The 17,994-nt window shown below is 40.5% G+C and overlaps 2 protein-coding genes across 2 annotated transcripts; both read right to left on the reverse strand.

Annotated features, from left to right (window-relative positions):
* Nucleotides 1–1,750: 1,750 nt before the first annotated feature.
* Nucleotides 1,751–4,967, reverse strand: LOC134628228 (major intrinsically disordered Notch2-binding receptor 1-like). The gene is made up of 3 exons (XM_063474999.1): nucleotides 2,964–4,967; nucleotides 2,334–2,552; nucleotides 1,751–1,945 (listed from the first exon to the last, which is right to left on the reverse strand). The coding sequence occupies exons 1-3, from the start codon at nucleotides 4,965–4,967 to the stop codon at nucleotides 1,751–1,753; spliced, it is 2,418 nt and encodes an 805-aa protein (XP_063331069.1).
* A 1,687-nt stretch (nucleotides 4,968–6,654) lies between these two features.
* LOC134627184 (evC complex member EVC-like) lies at nucleotides 6,655–17,988 on the reverse strand. The gene is made up of 20 exons (XM_063473127.1): nucleotides 17,570–17,988; nucleotides 17,352–17,465; nucleotides 17,039–17,125; nucleotides 16,317–16,540; nucleotides 16,136–16,220; nucleotides 15,933–16,031; nucleotides 15,722–15,850; nucleotides 15,455–15,616; nucleotides 15,116–15,332; nucleotides 14,240–14,388; nucleotides 13,955–14,053; nucleotides 13,667–13,879; nucleotides 10,455–10,564; nucleotides 10,137–10,338; nucleotides 9,828–10,046; nucleotides 9,569–9,704; nucleotides 8,473–8,563; nucleotides 7,371–7,497; nucleotides 7,179–7,275; nucleotides 6,655–7,091 (listed from the first exon to the last, which is right to left on the reverse strand). The coding sequence occupies exons 1-20, from the start codon at nucleotides 17,747–17,749 to the stop codon at nucleotides 6,943–6,945; spliced, it is 2,889 nt and encodes a 962-aa protein (XP_063329197.1). The 5' UTR covers nucleotides 17,750–17,988; the 3' UTR covers nucleotides 6,655–6,942.
* Between the last annotated feature and the right edge of the window lie 6 nt (nucleotides 17,989–17,994).

Below are 17,994 nucleotides of genomic sequence, written 5' to 3' on the forward strand. Positions count from 1 at the left end.
CAGACGTTTCAAAGGAAGCACCCTGCAGATTGTGCTGAGTTAAGTCTTCTCACTGGCACCATTGGAAAGGTAATGGACCCACAAACAGCCTCATGGGGAGTACTTGGCAGGTATATAGTGCATCTACTTAGGCCCATACACTGAAGCAGAACCCTCTCTCTCTATACATCCTGTGCAAAGTGAAGTTTTTATGGCATGACAACTGTCAAACAAACAAAGCAATCCACGTCAGAGGAAGATGTGCACCTAAAAGATGCAATACAATCCAATTAGTCCTGAAAAATACTGAAGTTGAGCAGCTTACAATGTTAAATTTTTGTTGAGGTGGTGTATTTAATTCAATTATCTGGTCATTGAAAGGCTGTGGTTTCCGATGGGGATGTATTAGATTACAGTCTACTGTAAGTGTGCTTTATATTTTAACCACAATAAAGGGAACTCTGCACATTACATCACAGCCTTACTTTGGAGTTCAAGCAACAGCACTCTGACAGCAAAAGCTGAAAGATAGAAGCTTTACACAGGTAGTTTTTGTTGTAGAGATATATTGTTGTATCCCACTATAGATGAACAGATTTGACATCAGCCGCAATGTATTCTTTAGCCAGGGACAAAAAGTTAGCATACTTAGTTCACAGGACGTTTTCAAAGGACAGCAGATGAATCTGCTAAGTGAGTCTGCAAAAATGTGGAAAAGCTATTGGCAAGTGAGTACTGTGAAAAGATAATGTGCATAGGTGGACTCCAAACATCCCATCAATTAAATTACAAGTGGAATCATCCACTCAGAGAGTGGTTACTGGAAAGGGCTCCCTCCTTTTTTCACTGCTCCAGAGCCAAAGCATCACGAACGACAACAAAAACAACAACAACTTTCATTTCTTGAAACCTGACGCTTGGTAAACACTCTGCTCCACAAGTCAAACACATTCAAAAGTGGATTAGACAGTTTGAAAATGGGCGAAAACTCTATAAAAATATTATTTCTTTAATAACTTAACATTTATGAGCAGTATATCTTTTAAAGTACAAGAAGAAATGCTGAAACTAAACTTAATTATAAAAAGAAATCCAACTCTATTTATAAATGACAGATGTTAAACTCTGATTTACTAATGAAACAATTATCTTACACAGAGGTGAAATAAGCCCTAGTTTGTTCTCAGGGGAACAGCAAGAACAAGTCAGGCAGTGTTCAGTGCTCAAGCATATTCACAATGCATTTTTTTAACAGTGTTGTTTCTCAGAAAAGTGCAGACGAAAGGAGGGAATAAAAATAAAAAGTCCCTTTTGCATTGGCTCAGTATTACTAGTTTCAACATATGCTATCAGTTACTGTAGAACTGTTTAAAACCTTTAAAGTTAGTTACTTCCTTTGCAGCCGCTTCAGTTTAGTAGGAACATAAGTCATGAAATAAATCATAGCAAATGGAAGAAAAAAAATGGCACGGGAGATGATTTACAGAGTGTACGCAACTGTACGAGGGAATGACTACATGTAATTTCCAGTAACAGTTAAAATCCTCCTGTATTTCTGAAGTAATAAATAATGATGGTGCATGCAGAGAAATAAAAGGAGGTATTGATCATTCGCAGATCATCAAACCCGCTCAAGAGTCACAGTCTCTCCTCCACTAATCTCAATAAGAATCCCATATATGGTCCTAGGCACAGCTCATAGCTGCTGAAAATAAATATATTAACAAATTAAATGAAATCAGGCAAGAAAGTGAGTTTTCTGGAAGAGGCTTCACTGGCCCATGGTGCAAATGGGAATGACGATGATGAGAATGATAGTCACTGCAGTGGCTATGAGTGCAATCAGCTTGCAGATCTTGGCCCGGCGGAGATCAGCTTCTTTACGCCTGAGTAGAGCATCGTAGCCTGGATTGTAGATGTCGTCCATCCAGAACTCCATGTTGTTCGGGTTCAGAGACTCAGGAGCCTGAGGGACATAATTTCATTTAGTTTCTATACCAAGTAGATATATATTTATTATTTCAGACTTGTTCCATGTTTATATTGGCTGACCAGTCCTTTCCTTTTGCACTAAGACATTAAATGTGCAACACATAAATATAAATAAAGTTTGACTGATCGATATGGATGTCAGCTGACATAAAATCCCAGTCTATCTAATATATGGAAAACTCTTTCATCTTCAGTCTGCATTAGGCACTGATATTAGGCAATCAAAAAAAAAAATCATACAACATATTTGCTTGTGTCATTTCCACATTGCAGTGATTGACTTAATTTAAGAGACAATACAGAAAACAAAAAATATTTATTTATTTAACAACTGTGTCGCTTTAAAAGTCAGAAATTCTTGCCTGTAAGTCCAATGGTGAGATTCGTGCTTCTCTGTCATCTACAGTCCATATTGGCCTTCCCCTTCCCTCGGCCATTCTGGGGTCCAGGACCTTTCCAGAGCTTAGCCCCCCTGTGAGACTGCTGTCTTTGTGGTGGAACAGGGATGAGTTAAACACTTGTTCCACCAGGCTGGCAGGCTTTTGGGAGAGTAGGTTAGTGGTGCTGCCCGACTGATCTGCCTAGAATAAATATGCACCAAACACAGATTTTATGTATGTTGTTTAGATGACAACACATCTTTAAAGTATTTAAAATTCTGAAAGTTGACAATGTTAGTTATGCTAAATACCACAATGTATATACATTTCAATATATTTCTTTTCAGTCTTGACCAAATCTTAGTCATCCTAAAAGTTTAAACCAATAGTTCACTTCTCAAACAACCACATAATCACAGATGTCTAGTCGGCAAAATACAGAGTTAAAAACATGCCTTTTTGAGGCTGAACATCATGTTTATACTCATGGCTAAAACTGTTATGTACATTTAAGGGCGATTAATTATATGCTTCTGAACTAATCTCTAATCTAACATTTATTTTTTGTATCATAGAAAATATAGGATCAAATACTATGTGGAATTACTCTACCTGCCCGGTTTTTCTTTGTGAAGCTTTGCCATCTTTACTTTTCGAGAATGACACAGTCCAGTCTCTTGCAGAGTTAGACACATTCAGTTGTTTGGAGTCAGAGACACTTTTCTCTTCAGGCTGGGTTTTAGAGGCACGACTAGATGATGCATCCTTCTTCCCTTCTTTCACGCCCTTTGAATCTGCCTGACCTTTGCTGCTTTCTGTTTGATCTCCTGGAGTATTCCAACGGCTCCAGTCCAGACTACTGGAGCTGGTAGCGGGAAACAGATGTCCAGATGCAGACAAAGGTTGAGGTTCTGATGATTCTGAAGGAGTTAAAGGGTGGCTCATGAAAGAGGAGACACCACTAAGAGGTTCAAGCCATCTCCCACCTGTAACTTGGCCGCCACCTCCAGGTGGCTGCTGGATCTTTTCATCTAATCGCTGCAAAGCAGAAAGTACCTGGGAAATCTCAGACTTCACATCATTCAGCGATTCTAGTTGTCTTTCTATCTGGCTCATACGAAGCAGTAACTTACAGACACTGGCTTTCAGCCCATCGTCACTGCTTTCTAGAGAGTGAAAGAGCCTCTGGAGTTGACCTAGCCGGCCACGTCTAGCCTCAGGGGTGTCCTGGTTAGCGGTGCTATCACTGGGGTGCAGGACTCCTGTGGAACCACACATACTAATGTCATCTAAGAAACGAAAGATGGCACTGATGTCATCTTCCCCAAACTCAGGGTCATCTAATGAGGTCATAAAAGAGAGGCGATCAGCATGAACAAGGCTACGGAGTCGCCGAGGGTCCGGTGGGTCTGTCTGTGTTGCCTGAGCTTTGAATCCATCAGCTCCACCTGGCAATCCACTATCTCCACTCTCTCCTCCTGAAGACCCCCCAAATCCCCTACTGATAGCAGGGGTTGAACGTCTTGGAAGTTGCCCCCCTTGTGATTCTATGCCCATGCCAATGCTGTCTAGGCCTAGCCGATCCTCTAGACTGTGACTTTTACTGCTCCATGCATGCTTTTTTGTCCTAGGAGGTTGAAGGTGCCGTGGGGATGGTTCCGGGATAGAGCCGGGTCCGAAATACGTTGAGTCCTGTAGGTCATCCAAGCTTTCATGTTTAACTCGCTGCTCTGGAGTCTGGTAAACTGCTGTTGGTGATGGGTAAGGATTAGGGATCATATCAAAGCTGAGATTGTCGAATCCTTTCTGCCCTTTGTTGGGACTGGGAGACTCACTGCTAACAGTGACCTGGGGTATTAAAGGTGGCTGGTTGTGGAAGTCTTTCCTGAAGATGTTTCTCTTCTGGTCAACCGATGTTCCCTGTTCAGCTTCAAACACCTCCACGGTGGCAGAATCTCCACTAGACTCACTGTCTGTTTCCAAAGGTAGGTAGATATTCTTCATTGCGTTGTCAGGGATTTGACTGCTAGGATACAGAAGGGTGGTGTGAGGCAAGTCGAAAGACACAGCCCTCGCTCTTATTGGGGGGGAGGACACAAGTGAGATAGGATCCGGGGGAAGACTTGCTCGTTTCCGCGCTGAGTAATTTGATTTTGGAAAAAGCAAGTGCTGGTCAATAGGCTGGCCACTGGAGTCAGAGTGGGCGCGTACTCGTTCTCGACCAGGGATATTCAGCTGGTGGATCCCAGGCAGACTGGGGCCTGGGGACTGGTCAACAGGCAGGACAGTGGGGGCTCTCATTGGTTGGCTCCCTTCAGAGACCCCACCCGTCATCTGAATAAGATTGAAGATAGTTACTATGTCAGCAGCGACACCTATGGGTGATAGCCCCTGGCCTCTGGTAGAAACTCTGTCCCTGAACAGAGTGGCTGGGAAACAGGGATCCCTGCTAGCTGCAGCAAAGAGCAAACTCCTGAGCTCAATAAGGTGCTCGAGGTCAAAGCGGCTGCTGACCATACGACAAAGATCCTGGAACGTAAGCCACTGGCGCATATTGGCCAGTTCCTCCAGGATCCCCAGAAGAACTCCAGGGTATTCCTGCTGCAGGTTAGCCATGGTTGCTCACCTGACAAGCAGAAGAAAGCAGTTAGGATAGGCAAAGATTGGTACAATTTAAATATAGCACTTCTCAAATGCAAGACAATGCCACAAAACTACTAAGTATTAAAGCCACTTAAACATGATTGCAAAGGGAATTGAAGTCCTATATCTGACCAGTCAAAAAGTGAGTGAAGATAAAATAGTTTCCCCAGGAAAGCATGTTTGTTGAATTACTTAAATTAGAATAATACACATGCTGTGTATAAATAACAAAAAACAATAGTGATGCTACTACACATTTCTTTTGTATTATTATTATAAAAAATATAGTTTACCGGTTCTAAATGTCATACTCATTTTACAGTCACATTTATTATGTTGAGGTTCTTATATTAGCTTACAAGTTTCTGTTAGTTACAGAAGTGATTCAGACACCTTCCTGTACAGAGGATACTTTTTTCAGTTTTGGAAAGCGACCTTATTCTGGGGTCCTAAAATAAACGATCATCTGATCTGATGATGCCGTCACACTGCGCACACTTACCTCACTGGACATTTTTAATCCACTTTTTCTATTAACAGCTTCAGGGCATTTACTGAACAAATGAAGACCATATGGATGAACATACTAATGTGCATTTGGAAACTCCAATTGTTGCATTTGTAAATGATCTTAATATAAAAACAGTATGGACAACTGTCTTTCTCTCTTTTGTTTTTAAAGAAAAAAAAGACCATGACCTCTTTTGGATTAGTGTGTCAGATGGGATAAAACCAATTACAGAAAAATGCTGCAAATATGCAATTTAGGTTGTACACACGTCGGTAACAGTGAAGCATATCCCAAGGCAAACCTAAGTGTATTTCCACTTACCTGAATCTACCAGTGCAGAATTACAGCCACGCCTGTATCCATCAACCAAACATCCAGATTTACGCTGACAGAGAAACCGTATTCCAAATAGGTCTGGTGTAGCATCGTTTTAGTCACACTCTTTTCACGGGCTTCTCTGCGTTTGAATCAGTGACGAGCCCACAGCCCAGGCAGGAGAGGAGAAAATTAGAAATCAGGTCATCTTCCCACAAGTCCCTGCAGTCCCCTAAGGGACCTCAAAATACATCCAAACGGTTTCCCCTCACCACAGATCAGCGACGACATTTGTAAAGTCAACAGTACACCGACATTTCTAACTGACACAGTGCAAGAGAGACACTCTTGGCAGGGCACTGTGATGTGCAAGAGTGGGTCAGGACCTGGAGCATATTTTCTCAGGCTGCCATGGCAATAATTGGCTATGTGTGCAAGATGAGCATGAAAATAAAGGGCAGATTAAAAATTGATGTTTGCTAATTGACACTCCTTCAACTTCAAACCGACAGTGAACCATAAGGTGCAGGCTAAATTGCCTGCTGGATTGCTGTGCACACACAAAAGTGTCTGCCAGACTCCAGCCCTCCCAGAGTTTTCACCATTACTCTGCATTATCATCCATAAAGGGTTGTACTTAAAACCCCATTAGACCAAGAGAGATGCGAGGCTTTCATCGCTGAGTAGTAGCACTCTGCTACAATGAGGATGGACATCTCTAATTCATCCAACAACTCACTAGAAAAGCATCCATCATCCCATGTACTCAGGAATCAATACAGAGAATGAGCAGTGGTATGAAAAGCAGTGTGGGTGTAGGCAGTAAATGCTTTACTGACAGGGCCTGTTGAGTAGCAGTTCTCATAGTCAGGTATGAAAGAAAGACACAATTCATCACTTTCAGTGAGTTGTTATGTCATGATACACTTAAAAATACAGAAACACTGAGGGAAACATTTCAGAATAACAGTATTTAAACTCTGACTTAAAACCTTTTTATGACAATACTAGTATCAACAGAGACATTTTGGCTTTATAAGAGGAAAACTATAACAACAACAAAAAAGAGTCAACCTTTTACAGAATATTACTGCAGGAAAACGTAAACGCTGTGGAATGATGTCAACTCTGATGAGATTCTCGTTTTCTTTCCTTCTTCTGTTTTGAATTCTTCACTGGTGTTACTACAGTCGGGGTGAGTGAAGGGTTCAAAGCTGGATCTAATGCTGGATTAAGGGCCAGCAGGTCCAGTATCGGGGCACTCTGATCACCTGTTCAAACGCAAACAAATTAAAAAGGACATGAAAGAGTGAAATGGGAATATACACAATTTAATTGTCAGGGGTAAGGGTGGTTACCAGTGTCGTCCTCTTCACTGCTGTGTTCTGGATCATGGTTCTGGTCAGAAATCCGGGCCAAAGCTGCAAGCTCAGTTATGAAGCTTTCTTCTGCCTCCTAATGGACAAAGCATCACAATGTTAACACAACACTTCTAAAGGATGTAAATGCACCTACTATCAAAAAGTACAGTGCAGACGAAGCATACTAACCAGTAACTCTTCTTTGACCCTTTGCATGGTTTGATCCTGGGCTACTTTCTTTTGCCTAAGCTGCTCGTAAGTCATCTCCTGATCCAGATCATATTGCTCCAGCACCTTTCTTTTGTGAAGTTCAACCCTAATACATTTGGAAACAAAGATAAATGGAAAATTATATACAGTGGTCCCACGTTTATCACGCGAGTTACGTTCTAAAAATAACCCGCGAAGTAGCGCGCTTTATTTTTTTACAATTATTATACATGTTTTAAGGCTGTAAAGCCCCTCACTACACACTTTATACACTTTTCAGACAGGCATGAACATTTTCACACTTTTCTTTCTTGTTTAAGCACTCTCAAAGTTCAAACTTTTGTAGAAAACTAAGTCCAGTATTATAGAATGAAACCAAAGATCAAAACCTGTTTTCAGGTGCAGAACATGGGAATAGAGCAGCTGCCAGATAATTCAACATTAATCAATCAATTGTACGGAAGTAGAGGAAGCAAGAAGAATGAGCTGAGTAGAGTTTGACTTATCTAACTGTTTTGTTTCACTTAATGCGCCTTATAATCCGTTGTGCCATATGGTCCGAAAAAAAACCGGTAACTTCTGCCTTCCTTTAGCATGTCCAGAAGTCCAACTTTTTGTGCGATAGTTAGCATCTTCCTCTGCCTTTTGGGTGCTAGGGCAGGTGCCTTTTACAGTGCAAAATGTTTCGTCGACATTGTTGTGTTTGTTAGGGAGAATACTTACAAACATACAGTACAGCACTTCAGAGTAACACTGCTAGCGATCGAAATTTGACAAGCTGAACGCATTCTGTACTGTACAGGAGATACGGCATGGAGGAGATTGATTGACAATGGTCTCCAGCCGATCATGACACAGAACACAATGTGTTGTAAAAAAAAACAAAAAAACAAACAAACAAAAAAAAAAACAAAAAGCATGCAAGATTGCACACCAAAAAAAAAAAAAAAAATCGGTGAAACAGCGAGGGCAGGAGAGGTGAACCGCATTATACCAAGGGACCGCTGTATATGTTTTGTAAGAATTAATTTACAATAAAGTACCACTGAAAAAAAATACCAGCTCTACCAGTTTTATGTACCTCTGTTGGAATTCAGCAGATCCGGGTTTCTTGCTCCAGTTCATTAGCTCTCTCAGCAAGGCCCTGCTGCTCTCTTGCCCCTCATTCACCTCTGAAGGATTGAAGGAAATGTTCACAAGAGTAAAAAGAGTAAGGTGGATTTTCTGTCTACTGACTACTAGCTGACGTACAATTTTAAATGTAGAATTTGCCATTTATTATGCTCATTTCAGCTCTATCTTGTTATTTTCTGACTCTAATAGAACACCTCTGCTTGATTCACAGATCAAAAGAAGCTTCAGTTATCTTACATTGGAAAATGGTGAATTAGATCGTGCACTTCTGAAGCAAGTCATTTCAGCTTCTTCCTCCTTACAGGAAATCATTCATAGCTTAAGTAATAAAAACACATCTGACTAGCATCATCTGCTCTCTTCTGTTAACAGTTTATTTCAACCCTGTACTATCACAGCTCTTACAGTAACACACGGTAAGTGTTCACAGTCAGTGCTGTGTACTGGGAGAAAATGCCTAGAGTATTGCCTCCTTTTGAGGGAAATCAAATAACCACTTTTTATATGACTTACCTATCACCTTGAAGTAGTTTATAGCTAACACGTGCTATTCTTCATACCTTGTTACAACCAAGGTATGGCATAGAGCATCTCTGAGCCCACAACACATCAACCTTGAAGTAGATGGGATACAGCAGCAGAAGACCACAATGAGTGGCACACCTGTCAGCTAAGAACAGGAAACTGAGGCTAGGCTCACCAAAACTGGACATCAGAGATTGAAAAAACATTGGAAATACAAATCGAGTGTAACCAACATGAAAGCACCAATCCATCCTCCCTCTTCAACCATTTTGCATCAAATAGCTCAAAGTGGTTTGCTGACAATGAGTTCATTGTACTTAATTGTCCTCCAGTCACCAGATTTCAAACCAAAAGAACTCCTTTGGGATTATTTGGAAAAGGACATTTGTAACAAAAGAGAAAATAATTTTACAAATAAGAAGGCAGCTACTTCAAGATTTCTGAGTACTCAGTAATGAATACAGGGTTACTCTGGTTACTTTAGTTTAAAAACTAAACTTGTGCTGAGTCTGTCTCACCCTGGTTTATGTTTGAATCATCCTGGTGCAGTTTTCTGGTGATATCCTGTAGGTGGGAATAGTAGCTTCGGACCAGCGAAGTAAGAGAATCTTTGGTCAAGTAAACGCTCTCTGCAGCAGCTTCAGTCAGGTGGTGCTAGTGGAATAAAAAAGGTTATAGCCTGCAACCTAATGAAAACCAACCACTGGAAGCTAATTCTCAGTTTATTAGACATTTATAAAAATAAGTGAAATTAAATAACTTTGACCCAGGTCTTACCTTCAGGCTAGAAGCGGTCTGTAACTCTGTAGGCGGGTCTTCCCTCATTTGTTGAATGGCATAGCTTAGGGTGTTGCCTAGTACCAGCTGTGCATGGCTCTGAAGGAGCTCGGTTCCCGTTTCCAGTTCAGACAGGAACTCCTGCTGGAAGCTATTCCCCAATAGCTGACTCTCTGGGCCCAGATGTCTCTCTGCTAGGCTGGGCCTGCCATTCTGTGACTGTTAGCAGATAACAGTGTTCAACAGAAGAATTATTAAAACACCGAATAAATTAAAAACAACTGTGTTTATATGTGTGAATTTTCCCACCTTGAGAGTTAAATTGACACACAGTGGGCTTTTACTGGGATCTTCTATTAGTAGAGCTCTGAAATCAGTCTGAGATAGTGCCTTCAGCTTGGACAGCCTCATCTCTTTCAGCATATGTAGACAAAAGTGCCTGACCACAAAGTGCCTCTGCACCACCAGCAGAAAGTGCTCATGTTTCTTCTCTATCAGCTTCCCCATTTCACTAAGAGAAATATTACATTCCATTACTTCCTATTAACTCATAAGTGGATTTGGCCACAGTGCAGACCTAGTTTTTTTATACACTCAATATATCATAAATATTTTTTACGATTTTACCTGTTGAGTGTGTAGCTCTGTTTGGCTACCATGGCTTGGATGATCTTCATCTGTTGTTCCCTCAGGTGTTGCAGACAGGACTGCCCTAAAACAATCCCTTCAGTCCATACCTACACAAAGAGAAGCTCAGTTTAAAACAAGGAAAAACAATTTTGTAAAATTCTCATGTAATTAGATCACTGGGCATGGTTTAAAAATCGGAAGAAATTACTGTATTTTCCACACTATAAGGCGCATGTAAAATCCTTAAATCTTCACAAAAATTGACAGTGCGCCTTATGTATGAATTTTGGTTTGTGCTTACTGACCTCAAACCGATTTTATGTGGTACACGATGCTCAAAAATCTGTCCAAAAATCTTTTTTTAGTACCACTTTTCGGAGCATTACGGTTGCCAAGAGCCTCGCGGTAAGTAATACGTACTGAGCTTCAACATAACATTATCGTGTTGTGTGCAGGTAGAAGTGTCTCTACAGTCTCTATTCGACTCAAGGCAACAGCGGTAGCACGTGACATGCAGATCAACGACTTTCGAGGGGGACCTTCTTGGTGCTTCCATTTTATGAAAAGGCATAATCTCTCAATCTGCACAAGAACTACCGTCTCACAGCAACTACCAAACGATTACAAAGAAAAGCTGGCCATTTTCTGTACCTACTGCCAGAATAAGATCACTGAAAAGAAGATCCGGCCAGAACACATCACTAACATGGACGAGGTCCCCCTCACCTTTGACATCCCCGTGAACCGTACTGTCGAGAAAACAGGGACCAGTACGGTATCTATATGCACCACAGAGAACGAGAAGTCATCCTTCACTGTAGTTCTGGGCTGCCAAGCTAATGGCCAGAAACTACCACCCATGGTCATTTTCAAGAGGAAGACTTTGCCAAAAGAAAAGTTTCCGGTCGGCGTCATCGTCAAGGCTAACTCAAAGGGCTGGATGGACGAGGAGAAGATGAGCGAGTGGCTGAAGGAAGTTTATGTCAAGAGACCACATGGCTTTTTCCACAAATCTCCGTCTCTTTTGATCTACAACTCCATGCGCACCCATCTCACCAAGGCTGTCAAAACCCAAGTGAATCATACGAATTCGGAGCTTGCCGTCATTCCAGGTGGATTAACCAAAGAACTCCAACCACTAGATACTGGTGTCAACAGGTCGTTCAAAGTTAAATTATGAGCTGCGTGGGAGCATTGGATGACAGAAGGCGAACACACATTCACCAAGACAGGGAGGCAACGCCGAGTGAGTTACGCCACTATCTGTCAATGAATCGTGGATGCTTGGGCTAAGGTATCAGTCTCAAGTAGGGCTGGGCCATATCATACCGTTCACGGTAATACCGGTATAATGTTAGGCAACGATAGGAAAATGAAATATCGCGATAGAATATGAGTAAAACGCGCATGCGCAGTGCCATTGTTTTCATACGCACATGGCCGATTGTTGAGTGAAACAACCAGAATTGAACCAGAATTGGTTTGTAAAAATGGTGCAACTTCAGTGATGTGGAACTGGTTTGGTGTTTGTCCCTCAGATACACGACAAAGCACATTTTTTTGCAGAACATGCAAGCGGGCCGTCGTTATTGCCGTGTTTGTCGGACTAAGATGCTCTTAAATCTGGGAGTAATCTGGGTCCTAAACTCCTTATCCTTCAGGGCAAACGAACACTGCAGCATCACTGAGAGTTAAAAACTGTCTAAATTCTTTCATCTTTAATAAAACAATCAGCATTACTGCTTTACCAGGTGTAACTATGAAGTTTAACTTCCAGGCATCCATGAAAACAGAATTTATTACACTTAACGGAGTTAGAAGTTAGCAGGAAGCTAGCAGAAGTTAGCTCGCTAGTTTCGCTAGTTACCTAAGCATGATATAGCATGTTCTGACTGAGAGATTTCTGAAAAAATTCAAACGTACAGCTCTGCTATCACTTCCAAAATAAATGAAGACAGGAAACTAAACAGCAGTTACGTTTGTAGGGTTACTGAAGTTGGGCTAGCTGGTATATAATGATGTGCTACGTGATCGCTAGCGACACAGCTATGTTAGCATAACATAAACAGTGAAGCTGGAGGACGAACACTAACACTTTTCCACTTATAAAAGTTAACGTTAAGGTTCCTGATAGTTAGAGACAAATGCAATCGCATGGCAGGATGCTGTAAACAGACCAAACTTCAGTCAGGAGAACAACTGAGATAATCCATCCACAATGTGAGGTTAGTCATTAATATACTGCAACAACATGGGAATAGAGCAGCTGTGATAGAATACAGCATTAATGAATCAATGTTACAGAAGTGGAGGAAGCAAGAAGAATGAGTTTAATAAAGTTTGATTTATCTGACTGCTTTGTTTCGCTTAATGTGCCTTATAATCCCGTGCACCTTATGGTCCGAAAAATACGTACTGCACTCCAGTTTAATGTTGCAAAGCACCTCTTTTTAACTTCAGTGGATGTTATGCATGGTTATGCTCAGGATATGTCAGCCCATTTCTACTGGAAATGCCTTTTGGTTAAACTTTCAAGCAAGGAATTTGCATTTGCACTGTTAAATTTTTATATAGCTTTAATGCACATAAAAACCAGCTTCTTGTTTAAGTGAAAATAAATGGAAGGTTGTCTTTTTGCGCTAGTAATGTTGTGGAGTTGTATTTTGTCTCGCATCAATTATATCGTCAGTTATATCGTTATCGCAAATTTTCAAATATATATCGTGATAAATATTTTTGGCCATATCGCCCTGCTCTAGTCTCAAGTGTCGTCTGAGCTTTCACGAAGGCTGGAATAATCACTGAACAGCTAAGTAACAGCAACGAGACTGATTCGGATAATGATGAGAGGAATCCGGGCATGCTTGATGCTGAAATTGCCCAGCTGTTTAACTCAGACACGAAAGGTGAAGAATTTGATGGAATTGTGGAAGTTGAATGGACTGAAAAAGTAAGTGTATTTTTCAATATTTAATGTGTTACAGCTTAACAATGTTAAGAGTTACTGTGAATGAGCTTAATAAAGGACGAGTTATCTGACTGTTTTGTTTGTCTTAATGCGCCTTATAATCTGGTGTGCCTTATGTATGAAAACAGACCCAGTCTTCAACGGTGCGCCTTATAGTGTGGAAAATACGGTACAGGGGAAAAAAAAATCATTAAATTTGAAATGTGAAATCAATGACACAGATTCAACACAAGTTTTCTACCTGTTCATATGTATCCAGCTCAGCCCTAATGTCATCCAGTTGCTGCCTGGTAGTGCACTCCACCTGCTGCAGCTGAGCAGACAGCTCCTGTTCCAGATCCAGCCACAGTTTCTCACAGTGTTCAGCAGGGAGCTTTGTCTGAGCAGGAACAGAGGAGAGAAAAACATCCTTGGCCAGCTCCCCGAGCCTCTTGGACCAAGAGGTACGAAGTTTCTGAAGACACAGAAACTACATAAGAAAGACAGACGAGCTCTGTAAGCAGACAGAATTTAGCGATTGATCATTTACCTTCCAGAGGTCACAGAGGCCGTCAACCACCCTTCTGTCCTGCTGCTGCTCCAAGTCCCAAATCTGTTGCCTTTGCTTCATCAGCAACTCATGATATACCTGGAGGGCACATAAGCTCAGACTTACATGCACACTTTCCATGGTCTCTTTTGCCTAGATATTGTAACTACAGTGACTAAATCTGACAAGAGGAAAATTCCTCAAGTACCAACAGATAATCATATTCTTTAAAGCTCTCTCACACAATCCCATTTCAACAGTAATCCTTAAGGTATTGGACCTGACCTTGGTAAGCTCCTGTAGGTCACTGGGACTCTGTTTCAGTTCTAAGGCACGGCTCTTCTCCTTGGTGTGACTCCTCTGAAGCTTCTTCCTCTTGGACACCTTTTTGCTGCACTTCTCATTCACCAGCTCATTTATCTTTTTCATGCAATCTGCAGCATAGAGGAATCTATCAAGCTCAGGATTATCAAGATAACTGCATTTCTTTTATTGCAGTGCAAAGATAGTTTGCTGAATATAGAATAAAAGTTAAGTAATATGCTTTACTTGTTGTATTTAGCAAGTAGTCATGACAGAACAATGTCTCCTAGCTGCATAGCTCCATAGTCTACTTAGGTTTCTCACAATTAATAAAATCTCGAGCACAAAAGGAAATAAAAGTACCAATAAGTCCAAAAAGAAAAGATTATTTGGCTGAAAATTGTAGGCACAGTTAACGTCTAAACAGCATTGTCCTGTTTTTGTTCTCTATGACAACAGTGAGGGATATGTAGAAAGAGGCTGAGAGTCTGGGATGCACTAATACATACAGTATGATACTCTCTGCTGTCCTGAAAGAACTTGACCTTATTTAAGGAGCTAAAGAGGATTCCCAGAAAATGCCCTATTTTCCATGAGTACACCACTTAAATTTAAGAACTAGGCTAGATATTACAGATTGCCATTTGTCTCTGGGAACCATTTGAGTATATTAGAAGATAACTCCACACACATTTGGTCAATCATTGTAAATGTCATTACATAATTTTTTTTCCTGTTTAGTAAATATATGCCTTAAGAAACATACATCTTACTGTCAAATATAATTCTCTTATTTGGTAGAACCACATAATAATTTCATGAGATTCAACTAAAACTATTTCAGTTTATTCATCTTACCGTCAGTGCACTGCTGAAGGCCTTCAATCAGTGTAGCCTGAATTTTTGAAAGTATCTTTTCCATTTGGCTAAATTTCAACATGTTATCGCTTGTCAGCTGTTCCAGAGTTGTAGCTATCAAGCCTTGCCTTAGAGTCACCTCCTGTCTTAGCAAGGCAGGCTGGGATTGAATGAGACCTGTCAGCTCCTCCCACCACAACAACTTCTGTTGTATTTTCTAAGAAATGGAAAATAACAGAAATACTCAGAAGCATATTTTCAGTCAGTAGGTCTTAAAATGATGACAAAAGTGATGAGAATCAAAATAAATGCTACTCCAAATGACGAGTGTTAGTTTACCTTTAGATCTATTTCTTGAGCCTTCAGCAGATGCTTCTCTACTAACAGAAGTGTCTGAATCAGAGACTGAATCACATTCTGAGCTTCATCTGGAGAGAAAGAGCTGGTCTTCTTAAGTAGCTGTTTGCACAAGTCCTCCACCTGTTTGCTGAAACTTTTGGACTATGAAGAGAAACAAACATTGTGCAGCCATGTTTATTCATGGAAGGACAGCATAAATAGAGGGAGTCTAAAAGATGTGAAACAGCTGTTCCTCTCGACTTTTACCATTTGAAGGCCACGTTCAAGAAGATCTTTCTGACTTCTCTCAATTTCTTCCAGTGTGCATGGATCATCTTGACTCTTCTCACTCACAGCTTGGCCTGCAGTCAACTGTTTCCTCAACTCATTCAGTTCCTTAAATGATAAAAACTGATGCTTACATTGAAAATTTTAAAAGTCAGTGATTCTAAATAGATTACTAGTAATTGACTCCTACCTTTTCTTGCATCTGAAGAATATTCTTGGAAAAGGAAGCATCTGTTTTGTCTTTTGGAAACCGATAGTTCAATATTATTTTCACCATCTGTAGAAAAATCTAAAATATGAAGTAAATAAAAAATATATATTAGTATGACAACATTCTTTAAAGGATATCTACAAGAAATCTAGTACATTATAAGACAGATGATTAAAGCTCACCAGATATTTTTCGTCTTGAAGCTGAGAGCAGTGATGTTGTATGTCCTGCAGGGCCAAACAGTAAAGGCTGATCCTACCTCCAAAACTGTGTAAACAAATATGGTGAGTGTTGTTACTTGGATCTGTGCAATGTGCCATGATTAATTGGTGGTTATAATGTGTGTGTACAGTTATTTTTTACCCTGTTTGTGTCAGTGTGTGGGGATAGTGGGAAACCCTGTTAAATCTCTGGTTCTGTAAGCTCTTGGGGAACAGCGAGGAGAAAATGAACTGACTGCTGCCATCGTTGTCCTGCTCTTGGCTCACAGACTCTCCATCCATGAAGGAGGACGACTCTTCATTAGGCATCACTGGCAACTTTGAGTGCTCATGTAGAGACGGATTGGATGCTCCATCTGCTAAAGGCTGACAGGTACAGTGAAACATAAAGCGCGATCAGTAGCCAAGTAGGCCATGTTTCCTTCTTGTCATTGTAAAACACAACTTATACATATTCTTTATATCAATTGTATTTCTAACTAGCATTGTGCATATTGTAGTTAATGAAATATGCAGTTAATGGAAGAATACAACTACTACTTATTAGTGTATGTCAATCGAAGCCAAACTTCCATCAGTTAATTTGCATCAGGTTAATATTCAATCCACTTTGATCACATGCACTTAACAATACTGTGGGTATATTTTGCTAAATAATTTTCAACTGCAATGTTAGTTAATCATGTGGATTAATCTGCATACGTAAATTCATTCACATTCTACTGATATTTGTGGTAAACAGACAAAATTAACAGCTTTAGCCAAAAAAAAAAAAAAAGGAAACACTTTAGCATATCTGGAATAAAACACTGTTTAGTTGTGTATGTGTAATTCTGCCACATGTTCTAGAGATGGTGGACTTACTCTGTATTTTTGGTTGATGGGATAAACCACTTTTGCTCTGGATGCAAAAGCAGCCACATCGCTGTTCATGGGTGGCTGCTTCTTCTCCTGCTCAATAAGTAAACAGAGTAAACTATTAAAGAAAAGTCTTAACCATCAAAAACTTTGTGACACTGAATAAAAATACAAGTTTATGTATGTACAGTTTTGGTCAGAAGTTTACAAGCAGTCATCATGGGCATGAATGTTGTGGTAATTTTGGACTTGATTTACCTCATTCATGTACCTGTGCAAAACAACACTAACTTTAAGTAATTGAGTCTTAGAGTAATACTTTGTCATAAGTGGTTCCACTTGGAGCCTCCTCCTTGCATTTGCTGACATAGTCCCTTTGGTTGTTGTCTAATTCAGCATCATCAGGTTCAAGCAGTCTACTTGCATTGTAACCCTGATGGGACAAAAGAGAAAACAAACATCTCAAATATGGAACGTAAAGTGTAAGGAATCAATACAGTGGATTCAGGGGATGTGGGAGAGAACATTTATGCTTACTTGTCTCGTCAACAGCAAAGGCTTCAGACAGAATACATACAAAAGAGCAGCAGCTAATATTCCCGACAGCCCTCCGCACACTGTAGTTACTGTCAGTAGTCCTGTGTACAGATGCAGCGACTCGGGGAAACTGACCAAAACATCGGTGGCGCATTCCGCCATCACTTCCCTCTCTTCCATCTTTGCTTTGCTTCAAACTGTAGAAATAATACGGAGCATTTTGTAGGACTCATCGAGTAAACGGTAACATCTGACGCTAGCTAAAAAGCAAACAAACAAACAAAAAAAACAATCTCTACACTAAACTTATCTGCTCGAGAATGATTTCAAAGGTTTTCGTGTTTCGTTAAAAAATACGGTTCTAAACTTGAGCAAGCTACGATTTCCAGCAACTTATTTGAGCCAAAACCTTGTCCTAAAACGAC

This window comes from Pelmatolapia mariae, linkage group LG5 (assembly GCF_036321145.2).
Source record: "Pelmatolapia mariae isolate MD_Pm_ZW linkage group LG5, Pm_UMD_F_2, whole genome shotgun sequence".
NCBI classification, from domain to species: domain Eukaryota; kingdom Metazoa; phylum Chordata; class Actinopteri; order Cichliformes; family Cichlidae; genus Pelmatolapia; species Pelmatolapia mariae.

Excerpts from the sequence above, each read along its gene's own strand:
- LOC134627184 (XM_063473127.1), bottom strand. The coding sequence starts at position 17,749 with ATGGAAGAGAGGGAAGTGATGGCGGAATGCGCCACCGATGTTTTGGTC. Across the intron at positions 10,339-10,454 it reads CAGAGCTACACACTCAACAG|TGAAATGGGGAAGCTGATAG; the intron begins GTAAAATCGTAA and ends TATTTCTCTTAG. Across the intron at positions 7,498-8,472 it reads TCTGCTGAATTCCAACAGAG|GGTTGAACTTCACAAAAGAA; the intron begins GTACATAAAACT and ends CAAATGTATTAG.
- LOC134628228 (XM_063474999.1), bottom strand. The coding sequence starts at position 4,967 with ATGGCTAACCTGCAGCAGGAATACCCTGGAGTTCTTCTGGGGATCCTG. Across the intron at positions 2,553-2,963 it reads CACAAAGAAAAACCGGGCAG|GCAGATCAGTCGGGCAGCAC; the intron begins GTAGAGTAATTC and ends TATTTATTCTAG. Across the intron at positions 1,946-2,333 it reads TCTCACCATTGGACTTACAG|GCTCCTGAGTCTCTGAACCC; the intron begins GCAAGAATTTCT and ends TATGTCCCTCAG.